We start from the raw sequence: 22,123 nt of genomic DNA on the forward strand, positions 1-22,123 counted from the left end.
TTTGTTACACATTCCTTCTAACATGACTGGTGTTCTGTTTCGTCCATTGGCACTTTGACTTAGAGACGGTGCTGCAGAGCCATGGTTGCAAAACAGCAACCTTTGGAATGATGTCATGTATTTCAAACGTCATATAACAGTTGATGCTCTTCCTTAAAAATTTTTCATTGCTTTGATATCAGTCCTTTTTCCTAGCTCCGTCCTGTTTCTGCTCCATCCAATTCCCCAGGGGATCATAACAGATCCTTTTTCATTTGTACTGAACCCGTGGGTATATGGGTGCTTGTGTGTGCGTGTGTGTGTTTAAAACCCATTTTTCCTTTAATGGCTATACACACTCTTCTCTTTAACCCTGTCACCTCTACAAAGTCAGGACAATCCATCCCATCAATGCAAGACAGATCAGATAGATTTCATAGCTAGCAGATATAAGTAACACTTACGTTACCGGTCTATTACTAGCCTAAAGGCTGCCAGTTTCAGCGCTAGTCTAGATCACAGTTATCACTGCTGGGGGAAATAGAACACAAGAATATACTGGCTTATCCTTTGCCTCAAGGTTATCTGTTTCAAACCTGATCTACATCATAGAGAGTGCAGTTGTAGAAAAAATATGGAAATAATTGACAAGGACATAACTTTCAACATGGTTTGTGATTTGACACTTTGTGATGTACGGAATATGACATGAACACATGAATGCATCAGCATGTGTTATGTGCGTTTCTTTTGATGTCAGTAATATATGTGTGTATATATATATATATTAATGTATATATATCCTCTCAACACTTATGTGTCTTTTATCCAGCTCAGCCTCACCAGCTTGTTATCCCATAGTCATAGCTGTTGAATAATGTATGCTGGGGCCTCTCTCTCCCCAGAGAAGCAGTGTTGGAAGGGATGTGGCTGCTTCAAACTGAATACTCTTATTCACTGGGGGCTTGAGGCTGGTGGGAGTTTTCATGTTCTTATTTTCTATAAAGGCCCAATCCTGTTAAATAGTACAAGAAAAAAATATGCTGCGCAATTCTTTGTCTGCTTAGAAACACTTTGAAGACGGAATTGGACAGACTTTTTTTTTTTTTTTTTTCAGAACTTGCAGATGGACTAGAAGTTTCACAGTGTTTTTCTTACTGGATTCTTGAGAATTAAATTCTCAAAAATCCAGTAAGAACAACAATCCATGCTGTGCCAAAACACAATGAATTGTAACAATTAGCTCTTTTGTGTATGAAATTCTGTCAATCTTATTACTCTTTGCATGAAGACAATCAAGGGAGGAAAAAAAAAAAAAAAATAAATAAATAATATATATATATATATATATATATTTTTTTTTTTTCAGATCTCATCTGTAACATTCTTTAGCAGGGCAACCTTTGTGTTTGCATTTGGTTTCCGAATTGAGGCTTTAATCACAGCTCCTCGGGGCTTTTTGGCTCATTTTCTAGCAGTTCAATATGTCTTGTGGTTTGTTAGTGTCTCATTGCTGTGACAGGGATTTCCTGATGTTGGCATCTCTGCAGAGCTCTCAGCCATGTGATGAAATCCCCAGCCGTGTAGCTGCTTCCATAATTACTGAGGATGGTTTACAAGGGTGGGACATGAGAGAGATGAAGTGGATTCTCTTGATGGCAAAACACTGCATAAAATGGGACATGGGAAATGGCTGACAAGGATGAGAGGAGGGTGTGAGAGGGACAACTGGGAATTCATTTGAGGGATAAGACATAGAGATAGAAGGGACAGAGAATGGTTCCAGCCCACGGAGCTAAACGAACCTGTTAGAATGTGTTAATTTTCTACAATACTCAGTGATCATGGTGCTATTATGTGCCAGCATGAAAAGGTTGGCCACAACTTAATTTCTGCTCTGCATCAAACATCAGCAGCTAAGAGACTAGAGAGATGAGAGGAATGACTTTGTGTCCACTAGTCCACAAAGATAGGTTTGAGTGGTGCAGTAAGATGTAAACTAGGGATGTCAATGGTTAACCATTAATGAGTTAACCAACTCAAATATTTAGCGCTATAATATGATATAATAGCGCTTACACATGTTGGGCTACGGGATCATTTGCCTACACACACACACAGTGTGATGCACTGCGGTCTGAAGCCTTCATCCAGTTGGTGTGCTGCATGAGGATTTCAAAAAGCTAGTTTGGTAACTCAAGCCCAATAATGTCATGTTATAGAGAGATACTGTGACTAAATGCTTAGAAACACACTTTGAGAAGAAGAAAGATGAGCCAAAATCAAGCTACATGCTGTTTTCCTTGCTGCTTCTCTGATGTCAAATAAGTCCAATCTTCACTCTCTTTTTAATTCTGTTTTGGTCTCTACCAAAGACTGAAAGAAACATCTTTCAGTCACACACTGAAAGATCACACACAAACAAAAACTATAGTGTTCCTCTGTCCTTGAGAGGCCAATCTGAAAAGACTTCACTCAATATATAAAACTAAGCAGTCAAAACTGCAGCATAGCTTTCCTTCAGGAGGTGCTGTAGGTGAGAGCATATGAAAGCAGCTAATGTGTAGGGAGCACTATGGCAGGGGGAAAATGGCTGGTTCCAAATGTGAGAACAGAGAAAAAAGGCTGTATTCGGGATATAATGACAAGAAAGTTGAGAAAGAATTAGACGACTCAAAATCATTCTCAAAGTTATACAATACACTAGTTCTACAAGAAGCATACAGTGTCCAAGGATGGGACTAGGACGAGACAAGAAAGGATTGTGGACACAAGATTTCAAAGGATAAAGTACAAAATCACACTTCTTTCATCTCTCTTTTTCTCTCCTTTTCCCTTGATCTCTCATTCAACTGTCTTCTCTTCAATTAATTTACAACGCTCAGTTTTCCAGGCAACTGAAGACCCCCAGCTTATTTACATTCTTGTTACATCTTGCTTTGATCTCCGCTCAGTGCTTAGTCCCTAATCTTAGTTCCCTCTGCTGTGTGTTACTTACTTTCTTGCACTTTACATCTACATATCTGTACTCCCTCTGAAAGATCTGTGCGGGACAGCCAGTCAGTCACTGTTCTATAGCACGATGTCGGCCAGCTCAAAAGCATCTCAAAGCAATGCACTGGTATGCACAATACATGTGGGTCATATCTGTACTCTGAACCACGTGGCAACGTTTTGTGGGACGACGGGATAGGAGATATCTGTAAGAACTGTAGAAGAACCTGTGATATCAGTTACTGAGATTTCCAACGCATTCATAATTCATATTAATTCATTCTTCACATCATAGACATTTACACACCACTAGCAACCAGCAAGATAGATATATTACCTTTAATTTGCGTAAGAGGTCATTGGTTGAATGTAATTCAGTCACTTCATAGTTGTATTGTTTTACAGATTTAAAGTTTTTGGTTGTATCTTGCAACTCTGTGTCTTTATGCTGCAATTCAACAACTGGTATTTCTGTTTCTGTCCTGATTTGACTAGAACTGATATGGCTACAGCGTTGGGAAGCCTTGTCCCATATGTGACTGGTAGCTAAATTTAATTACTGTTCATACCCACAGCAACCATGGAGGATTGTTGTAGAGGAGTTACATCAATAATTTAAATTATCTCCCTTGCAGGCTTTGACAGGGTACATTTGGCTTTACAGTTTCAAGGAGTCACTTTCAATCTCTTGTATTGTGATTTCAGAATACTGGCTCAAAGTTGTGCATGCTGCTGCATATGGCAGGACCGATGACCTAAGCAACTGTTTGACAGTTTCAACTTAGGCATGGGCGTCTTGGCTGGTACACTGGACCTCCCAGACATCATCTTTAGAGCAGAGGACCATAGAGACTTCCCATTGTTTTGTTGTGATAATTGGCTTTTCTGTTCCACAGCTGTGCCAGGCCCCAAAATCTTCCAGGAGAAAAGGATCTTCAGTTACCATTTCAGCTGTGCCAGGCTGACATTTGAGTACAGGACAGGCATTCTCTCAGTGGCAGATGTATTGTAATGCCATTGTGTTGACCCCAGGGACAGTGTACCTCTTTGTCAAGGCAACCTTAATAGATTGTTTGCAGATGACGTCACGTCACTCTTTTGTTATGGCGGAAGTGATTTTCTGCATAGGAAGCACTGTAACACACTCTCAAAATGCCGATGTTTTGCATCATTTACGGTTACTCACATCGATCAAACCAAGAAGCCACAAGTTGTTCATAAGGGTGAAAAATGCAAGGAAATTACTGAAAAACACCGGAAAAAAATAGCTTGTTAACTATCTGCAGACGGGAGGAGCCAAGTTGGCTAATGATGGAAATGGTGTAACATTAGCTATTGTTTTAAATCTCTGTTGATAGATTTAAAGTAATAGCTACAAGCAAAAAAACCCCTAACATTTGTTAAATTGGTGTAAACAGTTTCACATAACACAGCTGAACATAAATAACGTAAGCTGTCTTGTTTCGAGACAGTCCACGTCTGTAGTGGCATTTCACCTTGTCTTTGCGAGTGGTTAGCCTAACAAACAACAGTAATGTAAATGTCAACATTCAGCACCACAGTGCTGAAAGTTAGTTGCTGGGTTAATCCACAATCCTCCACTCAGGAGGAATACCATGTGACATTGAGGAGGGAAAACATGTCAGAATGCTCCTGGACTTGGTGCTTAAGGAAGGAAGGAACTGATGGAGGCCTTTGTCTCACACAGTACCTCCATGCAAAGTGTGCCGTACCTTGACAACAACTGCTAGTCTCCAGTCTGCCTTATTCTATGCTCTATCAAGAGCCATGCAGTATCAAGGAAAAACAAAAATTCAGTTACTCACTTAAGTAAAAAAACAAAACAAAAAAAAAACATGCAAAACCACCTAATCAGCCAAATAAGAAACACTCTTAAACATGTCTCACAAACATAGGGAAGGTAGTATACTTGTATCATGAATGAGAGTTTGGAGTTTAGAACCCTCTCCCTGTTTTCAATGAAGAGAAGCAGCTTCTTGAATTCTGGCAAAACACGGTAAGAAATTCTTGTTCGTGCAGAGAACTAGGGTTGGCAGGGTGGAAGAGGGAGACTGCCACTCCAGGGATTTCATGAGCCTTGCTCAAAAGCAGACATATCTGCCTGGCCCATCCTTTTCCCATCCACTGCTCAACTCACTGTTAATCAATCATGCTGACTCCACCCATCCCAAGACTACAAGCTAGGTGAGCTGCATACACACTGCCTCATTTACCAGCTGTTTGTACAGAAAAATGGCTGCAACTTACCACCCCAACACTGCAGTTCCACTGCTTTGGCAGCTTCAGTGGAAAGAAGGCACACGTAAGCCAGAGTGGCAGAGTGTGATACTTAATCAACAAATCTGTGTGCTACTTAATCTCTACTGACGTCACAGTGCTCTCTTCAAATTATTCACCAGACCTGGAGCACTTAACTATTTGGTGTTGTCCCTTCAATTTACCTCCGGAGTTCTGCTGTATTTATAATGCAGATTATAAATCAACAAGGATACTCATCCTGAGGCTGTTTTTAATGACGGCGGGGGACTTGCAGCCTGTAATTTAAACAAGGGCTTAGCAAATATTATCAACCACTTCCTGTCTTACACATGGTAATGAAACTTTGCACCATTGCTTTCAACTATTAAAAGAGACTATCGTCCACTTTGGCATGACCATTTGTCTCTGTTCACTGTTAAGCTCAGTCACTGAACTGTTTAAGTTTGCCTGTCATGACCAACATAATAAGAATGTGTGTGGCAAGTGGCAATTCAGTTTGATTATCAGCTATGTGTTTGGAGCGCCACATGTGCACAGTGGATTATTGTGGGTTATACTGCATGAGTGGTACAGAGGTTTCTGTTTACAGTTGAATACTTTTTTTTTTTTTTTGCTGTGGAACAGGTTCACAGTTGCCATGTTGGAAGTGCTGTGAATTCCAGCTGTCTCTAGCAAACTGCAAACCTTAGTGCCACCTTTTAAGCCTGCAGGAGGTTAGCGTTTTACACTCAAAACACAAGTGTTTGGAAGAATATTCCTCAAGGGAATTTTCGTCGAGAGTTTCAGTCGAGACAAGTATTGCAACTGTGAAGGCTCACCTTTCTAGCTGAGTTAGCAGAAGATGTAATGTGTGGATGTCACACCAAAGCAGCAGGAAATGAAACCTGCTTACTTTGTGTTCCTGTAACTGAAATGCAACTGATCCACTTACTCTCTTTTTTATGTCATGCACTTCCTCTCATATGCACACGTAGAGAGGAAGAGTACAATATGTAATTAAGGCTGAACCACATTGTACCAATGATCCGCACACTGGTAATTAAATCTAATCTGTGTGTGTCTCCTCAGTGCAAGCATGTGTGTGTATGCGTGCGTGTGCGTATGAGCGTGAGTGTGTGTTTAATGTCATAAGGCCAGAGCAGCGTAATGCCACACTCCCATCCAGTTAATTAATTCAAATGTCCACCCTTAATTCATTTCACAGAGTGGATTGTGACCGTTCCCCTGGAAACAACCTGTGAATACATAATGCTGGCAGGGACAAGGTCTGCTTTGGTGTGCATAAATGCACTGTCAATGTCATTTCAGTGTATTTTTGGGTGTAAATGAGAGTGAGTTTTCAGCATGAGCAAGTAAACATCTAGATTGCTTACATGCATTTCAAAAAATATGTACAATATATTTGTTGATGCAATATTTGCATACGTGTGTCAGAAAGAGACAAATTTCACTGTGTGTGTACGGCACACAAGGTGTTATTTCTGAGTGTATTTTGTCAAAAGGATGACTGAATGCACTGCAGTTGTGTGTGTAGCTGTGACAGATATTTGCGTATAAATATGTGTCTGTGTGTGCAAAGTGAGCTGTATATTAAAAGAGTGAGCTGGTAAATTTCTTATATTAACTTACATGATTCTACTGTCATTCAAAGATGTGTGTGTGTGTGTGTGTGTGTGTGTGTGTGTGTGCAGCAAAAGATATCATCTTGCCACGCTGAACAAGGAATTCAAACCACTCAACATCAAGAAATCTTTAGAAATTTGAAGCGATGCCATGTAAGGGGAGAGAAGACTTACAAAGGATCATTAGCGTCATTGTTATAGGGAAGAAGAAAAGAGAATAAAATTTAAATATTTCAAGATACAGATCTTAATATTATGAGAATATGTAACATTTTTCAGAAAAGAGGTAAAAATGTACGAGAAAAAAGTTATATTATTTAGACAAATACTTTTAATAGTCTGTTATACACTGAGATATAATAATCTGTTACACTTGAGCTTTTTAATACTGATAATAATTATGTCTCATGATGTATGAGCCAATATGTGTTTTGAAGCAGCGACTGGAGCACAGCACAGACCTGGTTTTCCCAGCTGAGACAAAACACACCATCCTTCCATTGGAAAGTGATTAAAGCTCAGTGGGCTTTCTGAAAACGATATGAAAGAAGAATGTTCTTTATTATTCCGCACCGTGTTGGTATACTAGTGTCCCACTCAGACCAACACAGTGACACGACCTTCTGACAGTCATTTGGCCTCGTTTCAGACTGTCTCTGGATGAGAAAAAGTTTATGGAGCTGACTGTGTGCCGCTCTTAATCAGAGATGGAGAAGTTAACAAGATGTGCATTTGACAAACCGAGCACTAGTCCTCGTCCTTGAAGCCACATGTCTTGTAAAACGATAACATCTTTTTGAAAGCACTTCTGGTGGTGTTTAAATCTTGGTATTGTCCACACAAATCTTAATTTTGGCACTTCCATTAAAGAGCAGCACACAGCTGCTTCTCTAAGCTTTTCAATGTGAAGCCTCCTGCCTGTTTCAGACAAAAAGAAGCTTGGGGTCTGTCTTCAGACGGGGCGTGGCGGCTGTCCTGAGCGCCTGAGGAAGAGCCGAGCGCAGGATGGACCACGGATCACATGAAAACACCTTGGTCAGAGGAAACTGACACTGCAGTCTGAACATAAGTCTAGCTTTAGGCGTCAGTATGGACTGTCAGGAAATACAAAAACATACACATGTAATCCAATCACTTTAGCCTAAGCATGATATACAGTATGCAATCATGTTCTCAGAGGAACCTACTTTATCCTTCTGTGACTTTTTCTGTGAACACATGATACATTTTTTCTTAAACTGGACTGGACAGATTTTCCTTACAAAAGCAAGATATTTTCTACATCATGTACACTCATAATCGCAAAAAAATGTGGTACCAATATGTTTTGCTTTGTCCAATTACTGGACTAGGTGTTAATTTATAAAGATTATGTGTAGTATTTGTTCTCATAAACATACTGTACTTTAAACTGTTATCGTGCAGAAATTGGCTCAAAATGTAAGAACCCAATAAATTAAATTAGATGTAAACAAAATAAATTCTAGTAATACAATAAACATAAATCTCAGTTAGATGAGTACAGCAGAGGACTGTACGGTGAAGTACTCAGACAGGACAGTAGCAGGGACACACCCAAATGAGGGTTTATGCAAGCCAGTGTAATTAACATGAATCTCTCTCATGTTAGAACATACATTCTGCACACTTAATTTGACATGGTGATTACACTGAACAAATGCTTTAAAGCACTTAAGTAAATGCATAGCTCTGGCTGTGGAATGAAACATCTCTATCTTGACTGTCCCGTTACTTAATATAGGCCCTCATTTCCCACTGATGCTATCACTGAAACTAGCTGTGGGCTAAAAGATAAATTTGTCTGCACAAAGCTATCTGCTCGCCTGATCATTATACCAATTACTGCACAGACACCAAGATTGGGGGTATTCAAACTTGAATATACAGCGAAAACTCAGCTCTATACACTTTAAAGCAAGGCCTCACAGTCCTTATTTGCCTTAAACTGTGGCCGTCATAGCTGAAGCCATGGTTGTTATAGAATGATAGAAAAACACAGTGCTATATTGAGCTAAATGTGTAGAGTAACTTTGAGTTTAGGTAATAAAGTTGAAAATAAAACTGCACTCAAGAAGAAACCCAGCCAAATATCAATGACCCTGAGTATGTGTAGTTCACTAAATCAAATGTTAAATGGAGTGCTGGCACACAGCTGATGGCCTTGTGCTCAATGGTTACTACTGTCTTTATGCCAGCAATGCGGCATTTATGGATGTGGAGGGATATGCTGCCAGAGCCAGGGTTAGTTACGAGGAAGGGAAAACGTTCGAGAGCAGGTATTTCTGTTTTTAAAATGAGTTTATTAGAGAAGGCATATCATCCCATGAGCATCTCCATCAGGTGGTGTAAGAAATAAATCATTACACCTTTTTTTTCTTCCTGTTTGCACAGGTTTAAATAACAGAAGCTGAGTAACACAAAGCAAAGAAAACTCATTATACAAGTGCAAAGTAATGAATCATGTGTTTTCTTTTACATGAAATTCACCCTGACAACTTCTGTGGTTGAGAGAACAGCCCAAGTATATCGCATTACCTCTTGTTAGAAAAGGGTGCCGTGTGCGTCATTGAAGAAACTTGTAGATAGATGATAGATAGATACTTTATTCATCCTCAAGGGAAATTCACGCTATGTACGCTATGTTGCATCTACGACACATGGTTTTAAGGCTTGAAGGTTAATTTAATGTGACGTTGTCCACGCTAAAGGTAAGTATGGAGGGTCCAACACTCTTATGTTGGCCAGTGTTTGTACTGGGAGGGTTGGTGTGGTGCCTGAAACTCTCAAAGGATCTGTACAATTTGTCTTGACAAGGAAGTGACAAGGAAGCACATTTTGATGGACTCTGGCTGAAGCAATATCCATTTTAATGACAGCATTATCAAAATACTTGGATTTAACATGGTATGGCATGATTTGCCCTTTTTCTCCAGTCAAGTTTTGTGATGGGGGGATTTGTTGTGGCTTTTGGATGATGTGACCTCTGAGACAGAAGCTGGGGGGAAGGATGGAATGATCTTTTGGAGCATGGGATTAATATTCTTATTCATTTTGTCTCGTTTCCTTCGTCCCCTCCAGGGCCAGTGTGACTTTCATTCTCCTGACATTCTGAAAAATGCTGTTAAATGTTAATGGAGACTATTTTTACATGGGTCGCGACCACGTCTGGCACACAAATACATGCAAGACACTCAGACACTGGACACACCGGAACTTAAGACATTTGCACACGCAAATAGACAACTATGCAGACAGTCACATATGTGCTCAGCTACACACCTATCAGTCACATCAGGTCTTGAATAAAAAAATATAGCTTTATAGAAGCTCTTGCTTCTGGAAAAATGATCAAATGATCCCCACTCCCAGCAGGCCCTACTCACCTCTGCCAACCTCCCAGTCAAACTTTTCTTTCTTCTTGTGTCTATTATCTTCAATTTAACTTCAGTGACAGCGTTGACTTCTTATTTGATATCTTTTTTAATGTTGTGGGGAACACGAAAAAAGCTTCAACATCTGACAAGCACTCTGCATGTGTCTGCTTGGTGGAGCTCTCATCTGCTGACGTCGATGCTTATTATCACAGACGCGGTGTCTAAGTTAGTACTTTTTCCACAGGCTGAGGGCTCGCATGTAGCGAGTGCCACCCACTAAAGGTGACATGCTGCATAAATCAAGTACACTTTGCATTCGTTGGCCTCTGGAGACCCAGGTTAAGTGTTCTTCTGCGGTAGCTGGTGAGTTACAATTCTTTAGCAACAGGAAAGGGCAATAATGAAATATAGTGAAAGAAAGCAGCACTTGGTCTTAAAGTGTTTAAAGATAGTGAATAGAAGCTAGGTGAGATCATTTAATGAGCCTTGTAAGTCAAGGGTGACTTTTTTATAAAAACATGGGAGCTGGATGAAATATCAACACTTCAGATATATTACATGAATTCTCAGTGTTGATCAGCTGCAGCTATGTCATGTTTCAGCTCAACAACCTCAAGAGGTAAGCCATGACACACTCTATAGTTTCTATAATACTGTAATGAATCGTCGTCAAGTTAAATATTCCCCTCTACTTTCCCTTTATATTAGAGCTATCAGAAGTAAGTGTAGTCATGGAAAGACAGCGCTGTAGCCCAGTAGTAGTGGTTGTTGCAGAGGTACATGTGTGAAATGTGTTACTGTGAGCGCACTGGTCTTGACAGACCCTACCCATGGGCAGCTGTGGCTCAGGAGGTAGAGCAGTCATCTGCTTATCAGAAGGTAGGCGGTTCGACCCCTCGCCTGGTCAACATGTAGAAGTATCCTTGGGCAACTCTCTGCCCCTGGTCTGTGAATGTGTGTGTGAATGGGTGAGTTCTGGCTCATGTAAAGCCCTTTGAGTGGCTGGTAAGACTAGACGGGATCTATATAAATCGTCCATGTAATGTAGCCCTTGTTATCTCAGTAGTACCAAGAGCATCTTAATTCACCACACATACTGATACGTTGACAGTATGTAAAAACCCTTAAATTGCATCTGAGTCCCTCACCAGCAGAGACTCTTCATGTGTCACATCACAGCAGAAGATGACATGAAATTTCAATCCAATGTTCCTGTTGAGTGACAATTGCGTGGAACATCTGCACATGAAAAGCTTTGCCTTCAAAAAGACGAAGAACGCTGAGGACATAAAAAACATGCCACTCTCTAAACAAAAGAAAATAACATTTAAAAAAAAACAACAACATATTATTCTGATAAGAAATCTGCCATCAATAAGTACCCCAGGTGACATGCAATTAAAATCAAGCGTGCTTGACGGTTCGACTTTGTGGCATCCTTTTCATCATCACAAACAAAAGGCATGAATAGAAAGTCAAACAAACCAAAATCACCTGCTATTACTCTTTAGAGAAAGTTGCAAGTGCAAGCGGCCCCCAGTAACATGCTATTAAAGTCAAACAGAATCACACTGTTACAGTTAGTCTCGCCATAGCACAACAGTTCCACAGCAATAGCCCTGGAATTATAGCCTATACCGAAGTCTGCATCCGCTCAGTTACATTTACCCCAGATTGTTTACAATGCTGCAAAGTCAAAATCAATAGGGCCTGCCAAGACGGGAACAGCCTAATGTTCCATTAGAACTCTCTGCTATTCAATTACAGCTCCAGAGTTGGAGAAGTTTCAGCTAGCTCAGGTCCCCAGAGGAAAAGCAAAGAGAAAGTATGAGGCAGAGGGAGGGAGTAATAAATCTAAAACTGACAAACAGCAAAAATAAAGTTATGGCATCCTCCCACCTTCACCCACCACCCATATTTTTCAGTCTTCCTTGAAGCAGGATATGGATGAGAGGAGCTCTTCAATTATTGCTGCTTTTAACTTTTTTCATTATGTTTCAGACGTTCATTATTGTTTTTCAATTTCGCTCATCTATTTTGTGGTTTTAATTATCCTTTTACGGGGCTTCATGCCATCTTTTATATCTTACCTCCCTCCCTCCCTTTAGATGCATGCATATACACTATCTCCGCTGTGTGTGGTAGAGAATCTTTTCTCCACAGGCGAAGGCCGTACCCAGGCAGTCTACTGCACATAACTAGGCCTGTCTCCAGGGAGCAAGGGGTGGGAGGAAAAGGCAGAACAAAAACGGCATAGAAAGAAAGGGATAGAGGGAGTGAAAGAAATGTCAGACAGTGGGTAAAGGAAGAAAAGGCCTAATAACAGGGAAAAGAGCCACAGAAGAAGAAAAGTCAAATCAAAAAGATAGAGAGGGACAGCAAGAGGGCAGAATAAATGAAGTTTTCTTTGTGCCTCCTGTGGTGGTGATAGGTCGTCATGGGGTCCCTATGGGGACAATTATAGGGCCTGGTGGCAAGAGCCAGGGTTCGTGTGTGTATATGTGCATGTGTGTGACACTAAAGACAGACCTTTGTGAGAATAGAGCAGAGAGGACAAGACACAGAGGGAAGACTGCATCCACAGTGTGCCTTTTAAAATACACCAACACACCTTGAAATACTGTACAAAACTACTCTTAAGATAATGTCACAGTCTCTGACTTACAGCGAAATCATCCTCGAGGTAAAAACCTGCTATTACATTCAGTACATATAACCCACATATATACAAACTATAAGAAAAAAACCTCCCTGAACACTGAAAATCATGCACAGCAACCAAACAGAGCTCGGGAAATTTTTCAACTCAGTTATACCATACCTGCCCATTAGGTGGCAGTGAATTCGCTCTCTGGATCACCTGAGGACACACCTTTCCACACAGCCCATTTGCTGAGTGAACAGTGGCCATATGCATGCATAAATGTTTCTATACATTATATTCAGCATGTATAGATATGTATACATATAGACCTGCAGTAATTCTAACCCCAACCGTGACCTTTACCTAAATAACTGAATTGTTTTTGTGTCCGAACTGAGCCAAACCTTAACCATAGTGCTGTCAGATTCGAAAACGCTGCTGAAAAATGAGTGTTTTCTAGCAGTGATTTATGTTGATAGGGGCATCAGATCAGAAAACGTGGGAGCGCGGACAAACAATGCATTTTGTCGTTTAATATCGAAGACTTCTTCCAAAGTGTTCCAGCTATTCTCCCTGATACTGCGGCTTTTAGCTTCCTGAAAACCATTCTGAATGGCTGCAGCTTAGATCTGTTTGTTCATCTGATAAAGGCTTGTCTGCCCACTAATGAACCAGCCTGTAAGATCAAGTCTACACTTTTTTGTTGACCACCACCACATTTGTTATGTTATGATCTGTTCACAAAGTGTACCCTGGATTTTCCACAGTGAATGTGACTGATCTGTCCTGTGCCATGTGGCTCTACACTTATTGTCAGTGTATGGCATCCTCCAAGCGCTGGCTTGTGATGTTACTCCCAGGGCTGGCAGAGATTTTGGCTGCTTACCAGCTTTATTCTGTGGCCACACAGTCTTTGCTCAGGGTCCTGTGTCTCTTCCCTGGTGCCTCAAAATTCCTGCCGAGTACTTTGTTGTGCTTCTCCAGGGCCCCCCCGTCCTGCCAGATCATGTACAATATGTTGAATTGCTGCCAGCTGCTCAAGCTACTCCTACTTGCTACCTGTTATGGGTCTCCTTGATACATGTTTGAAACATGTATTCCTATCTTTCTGATGACTGATTTTGTATTTGTTCACCTAACTACTACTACCACTACAACTACTAGTGGGCAGTGCTTGTTAAAAATGAACAAAATTACATCATATCTCCATTGGTTCCTTTTGTTGTTTGGGATGTACTAGGTACACCTGATGAGAGGGATTGTGCCAAGGGAATCAAGGGGAAGAATGTTTCTTTTGATTTGAACTCACAAGCACATGGACACATGGTTATGGTGCATCACAAAAAACCAACCAAAAAAATAAAAAACTGACCACATTATTAGAACTTGCTTTAAAAACAAATCTGAACATGTTTGCAGGTTTGTTCTGCCAAAATTACTGGCACTGCTGATTTATTGACCCCAAACTCAAACTACGCAGTAACATCTATTTACCTGGAAGGCAGGTAAAACTAAACAAAACAACACCACAATTAAACCATTTGACCTTTGCAGCAGATATGGAAATTGAGGGCACCATGTAAATGTGAGAGAAATTACTCACTCCAAGAACAAGAAATTTTAAGAAACACATAATTTTCCACCAGTTAGTGTCTCTGTATCTCTGTCTCTCATCCCTCTTGTTTTCTTCTGCTTTGTCTCGCTCCTTATCTGGTATTCATAACTTCTCTCCCACCTCAGGTCTGTTTGCCCCCCTCTGACTTCATCGCTTCCTTTTGACCTCCTTCCTTTCTGTTTTTTTTCTTTCCATCTTCTCCACAGTTATCTTTCTCTCTCCTCCACCCTGTCTTTTTCCCTCCCACCCAGCCAATCAAATTTCTCAGTGCATTGTTGTTGTTGTTGTTGTTACTGTGTGGTTTGTATACAGCTCTCTGAATTTAGCTCTCTCTGGGAGTCACTTTGTTCCAGTTACCTTTCCCACAATGCACTACTGGGGAATGGCCCTGATTACACAAAATGTGCATGTGTGTGTATGTGATGTTTTTGGATAAGACATAATACAGCTGTGTGGATAAGACGTCTTTTTCATCCTCTCCACCCAGTTCCTACATGTCTTTACATCCTAAAATGTTTTATCTATAAATGTACATTTAAAAGAGCTTAAATCTTTTTTTTTCCACCCTTGTTATCTGATTTTGTAAATGGTGCTTAAACTCTTACCCAGAGATTCCACCAGGCAAGTATGCATCCCATTTTTGTTCTGTCCACCATACAGTTACAAACCCCACAGAGCACGTTTCAGAGCATTTCACCTGACTGAATTTGATAACAGATTTTGCTGATTTGATAATTTTGTCTTGATTTTTTGTGCTTCTAACATGGTTAATTAGGCTTATAGTTAAATGGTTTCTTTTGTCTGTTTTAATTGCATTTATTGTTGATGTACGATCAATCTGCACAGGGTGTTTTATTTTGAAAATCTACCGGTTTCACTGCATCGTTCCGGTGTTAAAACAGACTCATGACATTAGAAAGGAAGCTAGAGGATGTAAATCAACTGAGAGTTTCACTTTTGTTTCCTTTGATAACGGGTCATGGTATGAATTAAAATCATGTACTCTGAGGTGTCCAGATACAAAAAGTAATGAATTCATGAGTGCAGAGTTAGAACAGGTGAGGCTGCAAATAGATGTTAGTTAGCCCCTGGGGGGTTCCATAGTAAAGCTAAGGGAAGCAACTGTGCACTTCTCTTTGATGACAAACTTGAAGTTGTAGGTCATCAATCTTTCTGTTTATCACTTAATCACTTGTTTCAGTCTCTTCATTGAAAAATGTATGTATGAATGTCTGAAAACTTCTGCCTCCTCTTTGCTGCATGAAGCATTAAATTCCCTCCTCTTCTCATCTTGCTCCTTCTCCTCTTCCTGTTCAGACACACTTGACTAAAAAAAATCAGGTGCTAAATGCTATGCATGTCTGTACTGATGCCTCCAACGTGCATCAGCATAATGCCGGCTACCTGTCATCCTCTCTCCATTCATTCCTGGATTGTGTCTCTCATCGCTTCCTGCCTTCATATGTTTCGCCTCCTCTTCTTATTTCCTGTCACTATCAGTTTTCTCCACTTCACCATCGCTCTTCATGCTGAAGTACTCTCATCTCCTCCAGTTACCGAGGCCCAAGGGATCCTCTTTAGTTTGTATCTCTCTTTTTTCGGCGTTGCTTTGACCAATGACATGGTATCATTTTAATGGGTTCTTCTTGGTCTGTAACCATGGAACTAGCCACCATATATCCACCATAGATCAGGATGGTTCAGCTCTTGCAGCCAGTCTCTCATTCCCACAGTGTCAAACACAAACGTTTTGTTACGCCCCACAGCATCTCATACAGATGCTCCAAGTGCCCTTCAGCATCTGTATGAGACGCAACAGGTTTTAAGCTAACTCCAACATAAACGCATCCATCCTTGAAAGAGCGTTGGTCACTTCTATATGTTTAAACGTATGCATGCTGTAGGTATGTGTTGTTTGAGTAAGACTCAAACACAATACCCCAAAATTCTCAATAAACTAATGTAAAGTATATGTAAGAACATGACTTACACTGATGTTTGTGGGTTCTAATCGAGCAGATGTAAAATCCAAAGAGATAAGTCTGTGTATTCATCTTTGTGATCTTGTGAGCACCTCTGCAGCGAGGATCTCGCTCCTGAAATGTTACTGTCGCTCCATGGTTCTGTCTTTTGTCTCCATCACTCCACAGTAAGTCTCTTTACAAAACCAGCAGTCGACTGTTGTGTCCTCGGGGAATTTAGTGGATACTTCTGATTCCACATGCTCCTCCAATGCAACCGCTCTTCAAAGTAAAAGTGCTACTGTAAGAAGCTACTGTCGATATCAAAATAAGAACATGCCTGCTGTTTAGAAAATATGAGGGTGACCTGCAGTTGGCTTTTATGTAAAATGATAAGCTCTGTCTCATGCACACACTCAAATACACGCAAACTTGCACATACACAAAAATGCATTGGCTTCCTCACTGACATAAAACATTAATATCTGCACAAAATAAAGTGAAAAAAAAAAAAAGTTTTGAAAGAAAAAAATGTCAGTAGATACTCACAGGCACATGCAACCCTCAGATACACATTAGCACACCTTGTAAACACAATAGCTGACAATCACACACAAATACAGACAGGCACACACAAGATGTTAACACATAGCATCGAGGTTCCCAGGAAACAAAGCCACAATATGTAAAAAACAAAAACAAAAGAAAAAAATACACAGTGTAGTCTGTAGTCTTTTTCTCTCTCACTGCTATCACCAGTTCTTTATTTTACTTGTGTTGGCTCAAACATTTTGTTTCTATTGGTGTCGCAGAGCGTTACAGTATATCAAAGAATATAAAGAGAATTTGTTGTGTGGTCAAGTGTTACTGTCACCTACAGATTTAAAAAGACAGCATCTTTTATTTACGTATGATCTAACATTTATGCTCACCTCTGTCTTCTCTTTAATACGTTTCAGTTTCATCGACACGTCATCTTAAAGTTGATTTAAGTATTGTTTGGATTCTGCCTCTTTCAGGTGAGCAGGGTAGATTCACATGAAATAAAAATGAAGGTTTTTGAAGACGGTCTGTGCTGATCAGACCTGACACACGTGCACTCAATCCTGCTGATTTGTCACATTGCTCTAAGTTAAATCATTCGAAGGCTCAAAGTCAGGCAGTAGCATATTATTCACAGCCATCTTGGAAGCAATACACAGGGATTAAATTGAGTCATGTTTAATCATGTTGATGTGAGTGTGATTCTGCATTTATATCCCACGGGGAATAAGTTGTACAGTGAGAGGCGCTTCCTCCATGAAAATGAAGGTTAGCGAATGTTCTCATTGCGCATGCACAGTTTTCCACTATCTGTAAATTCCACAAGCTCATCCTTACCCTCTTCCAATCACAACCTGATGCGCTCACCTTTAGCCAATCATCACTAAGCTGTCAAGCGTTTCTCTCATGCATGTCAGCACCGCTTCAACTGTGGATGCCTGGCCATCTCCAGCCAAACCCTCCAATCAGAGGTCTTCCTCTCATGAAGTCTCCAGTTCCATTTCTCATCACCACCACCAGTGTTTCGGCTCTGAGGGAGTTTCCTTCATATTGAAAGCATAAGTTCATAGGACTGCTTCCCATAGTGACCTACTTCCTGCTGGGGTGTAAGCGCTAAAGTCTACTTCCTTATGTTCACAACAAATTTCTCTTTCTCTTTCGTTTTTCTTCTAAGTCTCTCCTGATTGAAATAGCAGTAATGTCAACTTTCAAGTGATGAACAGAAACATGGAAACAACGGGAATGACTCCAACTACTCTGACATCAATGCAGAAGAAAATGACAAAATAATGGATTTCTATCACACAAATCCTTTTTCAATCACTGTGACTAATTGTAACTACAATGGAAGGACTACTCATTAGGTTGAGATGAATTCATTTCAGTTCTGTTGCTTTAGGATGGGGTGCTGTATGCTATAGCCTGGAAAACCCACTGAAAGGAAAAAAAAAAATATTTGTAATTTTGGGTTGTGTAAATAAAATGAAAATGCAATTTTAGCATTTTAGCATGTAATATATTCAAATGCACAGTGAGTTGGTGAGTTAGGTGAGCAGTATGCGTAACATCTACATCATTTTGAGGTGCCAGGCATGTTCAGAAGCTTGACTTCCAAGACTACAACAACACATTTCCCTTTTTCCAGCAACAGTTGAATTGTTAGCACTTTTTGTGAGGCTGATTCTTGAGTCATATAGCTCCAACATGGAGAAAATAAAGTAGCCACATCTGAACTACTCCATTTATGCTACACTTGAAAGGCATCTCTTGTATTTCTTCTCTACACAAGTGGCCTGGGTAGCTCTAAGAGTGTCATACCATGTACTTTATTGTTACAAATACTACTGAAAGGCCTTAGTGACATCCCAGACTTTGCCTTTGCTTTCCACTGTACAGTAAAGAAGAAATATCAAATGTAAGCGATGTTCCACTCATAACCGTCTCAACACAAGCGTATGTTGATACTCCTCTCATTTCCTTTTGAAACCCTCTCCTCTTCCTCCTGCCTCTTGACTCTTCCGTAATGACTTTTCCTCCACACTTCTCATCTCCTTCACTTGTTCTACAACACCTCTCGTCTCACTTCATTCCATCTCCTCACTGTCATTCTTCGCTGTTCATCGTCTCTCTCCGCTCTTGTACAGCTCATAACAGCAGTCCGCTATGTTTTGAGTGTAAAACTTTGTGCTGTGGGTCATGATTTTCTGCATCGCTCACTGAAGTGATCTGCTGTGCAAACCATACAGATCAGTGCAAATGGTGTTTCAGGTTCCTCTGCATGCTGAAGAGACAGAGGGAGCACATGCTAAAGCAGTATGAGGTATCCTATCCCAACAGCAACAGTCCGCAACTATTAGCATTATCAAAGGGATGGATCTGTTATGATACTATTATCAGGATTTTGGTATTATAGACATTTATCTTCACACATCTTTTAGCCTTACAGTAATGAAAAACAACACCACGGCTGTATGGAGTTATTATATCTTTCATGTATTCCCTGTCCATCAAATGTCCTATATCTTTCTATCCTGCTCCATCATACTATCAATCTCTTGCTCCACTCCTCCCCTCCACACACACACAGGTGCACACACCCACTTACAGTGTATTTGTGACAGCATGACACTATTAAAGCCAATCCTGCACCTGCTTACTATTCATACGCATACGCACGCACATGCTCGAGCACACATACACACTGTGTCAAAAGGACTGCCTTATGTAGAGTGACATAGTGTCCATGTTGCCTCATCTGACAGGATCGATGATGATTCTGTGTGATGAATGGAGACATGGAAGAGTGCTTGATCGTACGCAGTGCTACAATATGTCACATACATGACAAATAGGCCCTGACTGCTGCAACCAGCATCTGGTTTCAGCTCATCGTCAGGGCTGGAATGTGAGGGCACACACACACACACACACATATACATGTGTTCATCCTCACCACATGACTTAACAAAGAACACATATTATACAATATTCAGCTCAACACAGACTGACAAAAATGATGAAAGCAGTTGAACCTAAAAAGGTTGAACTCATTGAAAGATGACTCCATTTATGTCAAAACACAGAAAGTCACAGTGGATCGACAAACAATGCATGTTTTTGTTCTGTAATGCAGCTATAGAGTCTCACACACACACACACACACACACACACACACACACACACACACACACACACACACACACACACACACACACAGGCATGTGGTCTTACCCTACGAGACTGAATCTCTTTGACGTATAAAGGCAATAAGAATTCAGACACTCCCTCCAATCTGACACCTTCCTTGGTCACCCGCAGATTCCCCATACCATCCTAAAAACACAGAAATACATACAGAGAGAGATAAAGGGAAGTTCAGTGGTTATTCAGAGAATCAATGACAAGCTGAGTGAAAACAATCACAATTCATTTATGCACACAGTTTCCTCATGTCCAGAGTTTCCACTGATTTACTTTGCTCAGCTACATTGTGATGAGGTCTCTGGCATATTTATAAGTTACACAAATGTATTATTTATAGAATCCCATTATATTATACATATTTATTATAAAATACACACAGACAAGGGAGAGAGCAGTAAGATATGATTGCCAAGAGTAATTCATCCAAGAAAATCTGCGGTTGGAGGTTAAACAGACTGGGGATCAGTGATGTTGGTCTAAAAATCTTCAGCCCTCAGAAGGCCTCAAATACATTTCAAGTTCTACTCCTTTGTCTTTGTGTTAAATGTTCAGTTATCTATTTGTATATATGTGTCACAAGTTTAAAAACCTCATATTTTTTTGTGTTTTTATAAGAAACTCTCTCTCTTTTCTGTTTACCTAAAATGATAGTGGCCTATCTTGACTGTATATCTATAGTAATTGTGTCCATACAGTATACATGAATTTATCCCATCAAATGTTTCTTCCATGTTTTCTTTGGGAGCAAAATGTGATTGTTGGTTATATGAATAAAAGTGATTTGATTGGAATGTCATTGTGGGCAACGAGGTAACCCCATCCATTGTATAAAACCGCACTTGACCGTAGGCTTTTATCATGGGTCAGAGGTCTGTCAATGTCAGTTGAAAAAAAAAAAAAAAAAAAAAAAGCTTTGTTTACATTTCCAATGTAATCTAGAATGTGGTTGTGGTCCTCTTTACTAATTGTTCTCTGACAACTTGTGGGTGGCAGCCAGCAGTCCATTATAGCTTTGTATCTGACCACAGCTGTGTACCATTTCACAGTAACTTTCAGACTACATATTTTCAGTCCTAACCTGAATTGAAGCAGCAGAATATTACCAAGAATAAAGACACAAAGTTGTTAAAACTTTACCCAGCAAAAGTGGCTTAACTTCAGAAAACAGCATTTGTGAACAGTTTTGCTGCTTTCATTCTCTTTTGCATCTTACATTTATGCAAATACAACATTTATGACATTCAGCTTGTTTCATCTGCTTCATCTTGCAAATTTGCCTGGATTAAATATCAACATGAATGTCAGTATTTAAGACGTTTACACTATTTGAGGTCCTAGGTTTAGAGAATTTATAACCTGTTCAGAGCTTTTAAGGCTCACCAGATACCCAGTAGTACTCATCCACAGTCAGATCCTGCCTTACAAAGACCATTCTTATCCAGGGATGTATTTTTTTTTAATGTCAGCATGTGATCGTTAGTACTTATATTCAACAGCAAAGAGCATCATATAATATCCATTACACCAGAAAAACACAGAGAGCGAGGGAGGGTAGATTATGTGTTACACTTGATTTACATGAATGCTTAGTTTGTTAGCATTCAGCAACAACATATTCCAGGAGTCTTGCCAAAGCTTCATGAGACCTTAAGTTTTGAAATGTTAACACAATTGTTTTATCTTTGTCAAAATGACAAGGTGGTGAAAGTTTAGGTAACAATTTAGCTTACAATGCAGACAGAAAACCCCAGGAACATATTTCAGCTTGTCAGAAAGACAGATGAAAGAAAGCCCTGCTGAGAAAACCCATCGAGTTATGGAAGTGAGCGGAACAGCCAGGAAAAGGGGGAGAATTTCGGCTCTCTATGGGGAGCCTCTTCAAACAA

General features: G+C 40.2%; 1 protein-coding gene across 1 annotated transcript in view; it reads right to left on the reverse strand.

The window, feature by feature from the left end:
• LOC139341106 (zeta-sarcoglycan) overlaps window positions 1-22,123 on the reverse strand; it is a 325,973-nt gene that overhangs the window by 85,046 nt on the left and 218,804 nt on the right. The window contains exon 3 of the mRNA XM_070977442.1: window positions 20,265-20,366. Within this exon, the coding sequence (XP_070833543.1) occupies window positions 20,265-20,366 (102 nt within the window). The remainder of the gene's footprint in view (window positions 1-20,264; window positions 20,367-22,123) is intronic.

This window comes from Chaetodon trifascialis, chromosome 2, assembly GCF_039877785.1.
Source record: "Chaetodon trifascialis isolate fChaTrf1 chromosome 2, fChaTrf1.hap1, whole genome shotgun sequence".
NCBI classification, from domain to species: Eukaryota; Metazoa; Chordata; class Actinopteri; order Chaetodontiformes; family Chaetodontidae; genus Chaetodon; species Chaetodon trifascialis.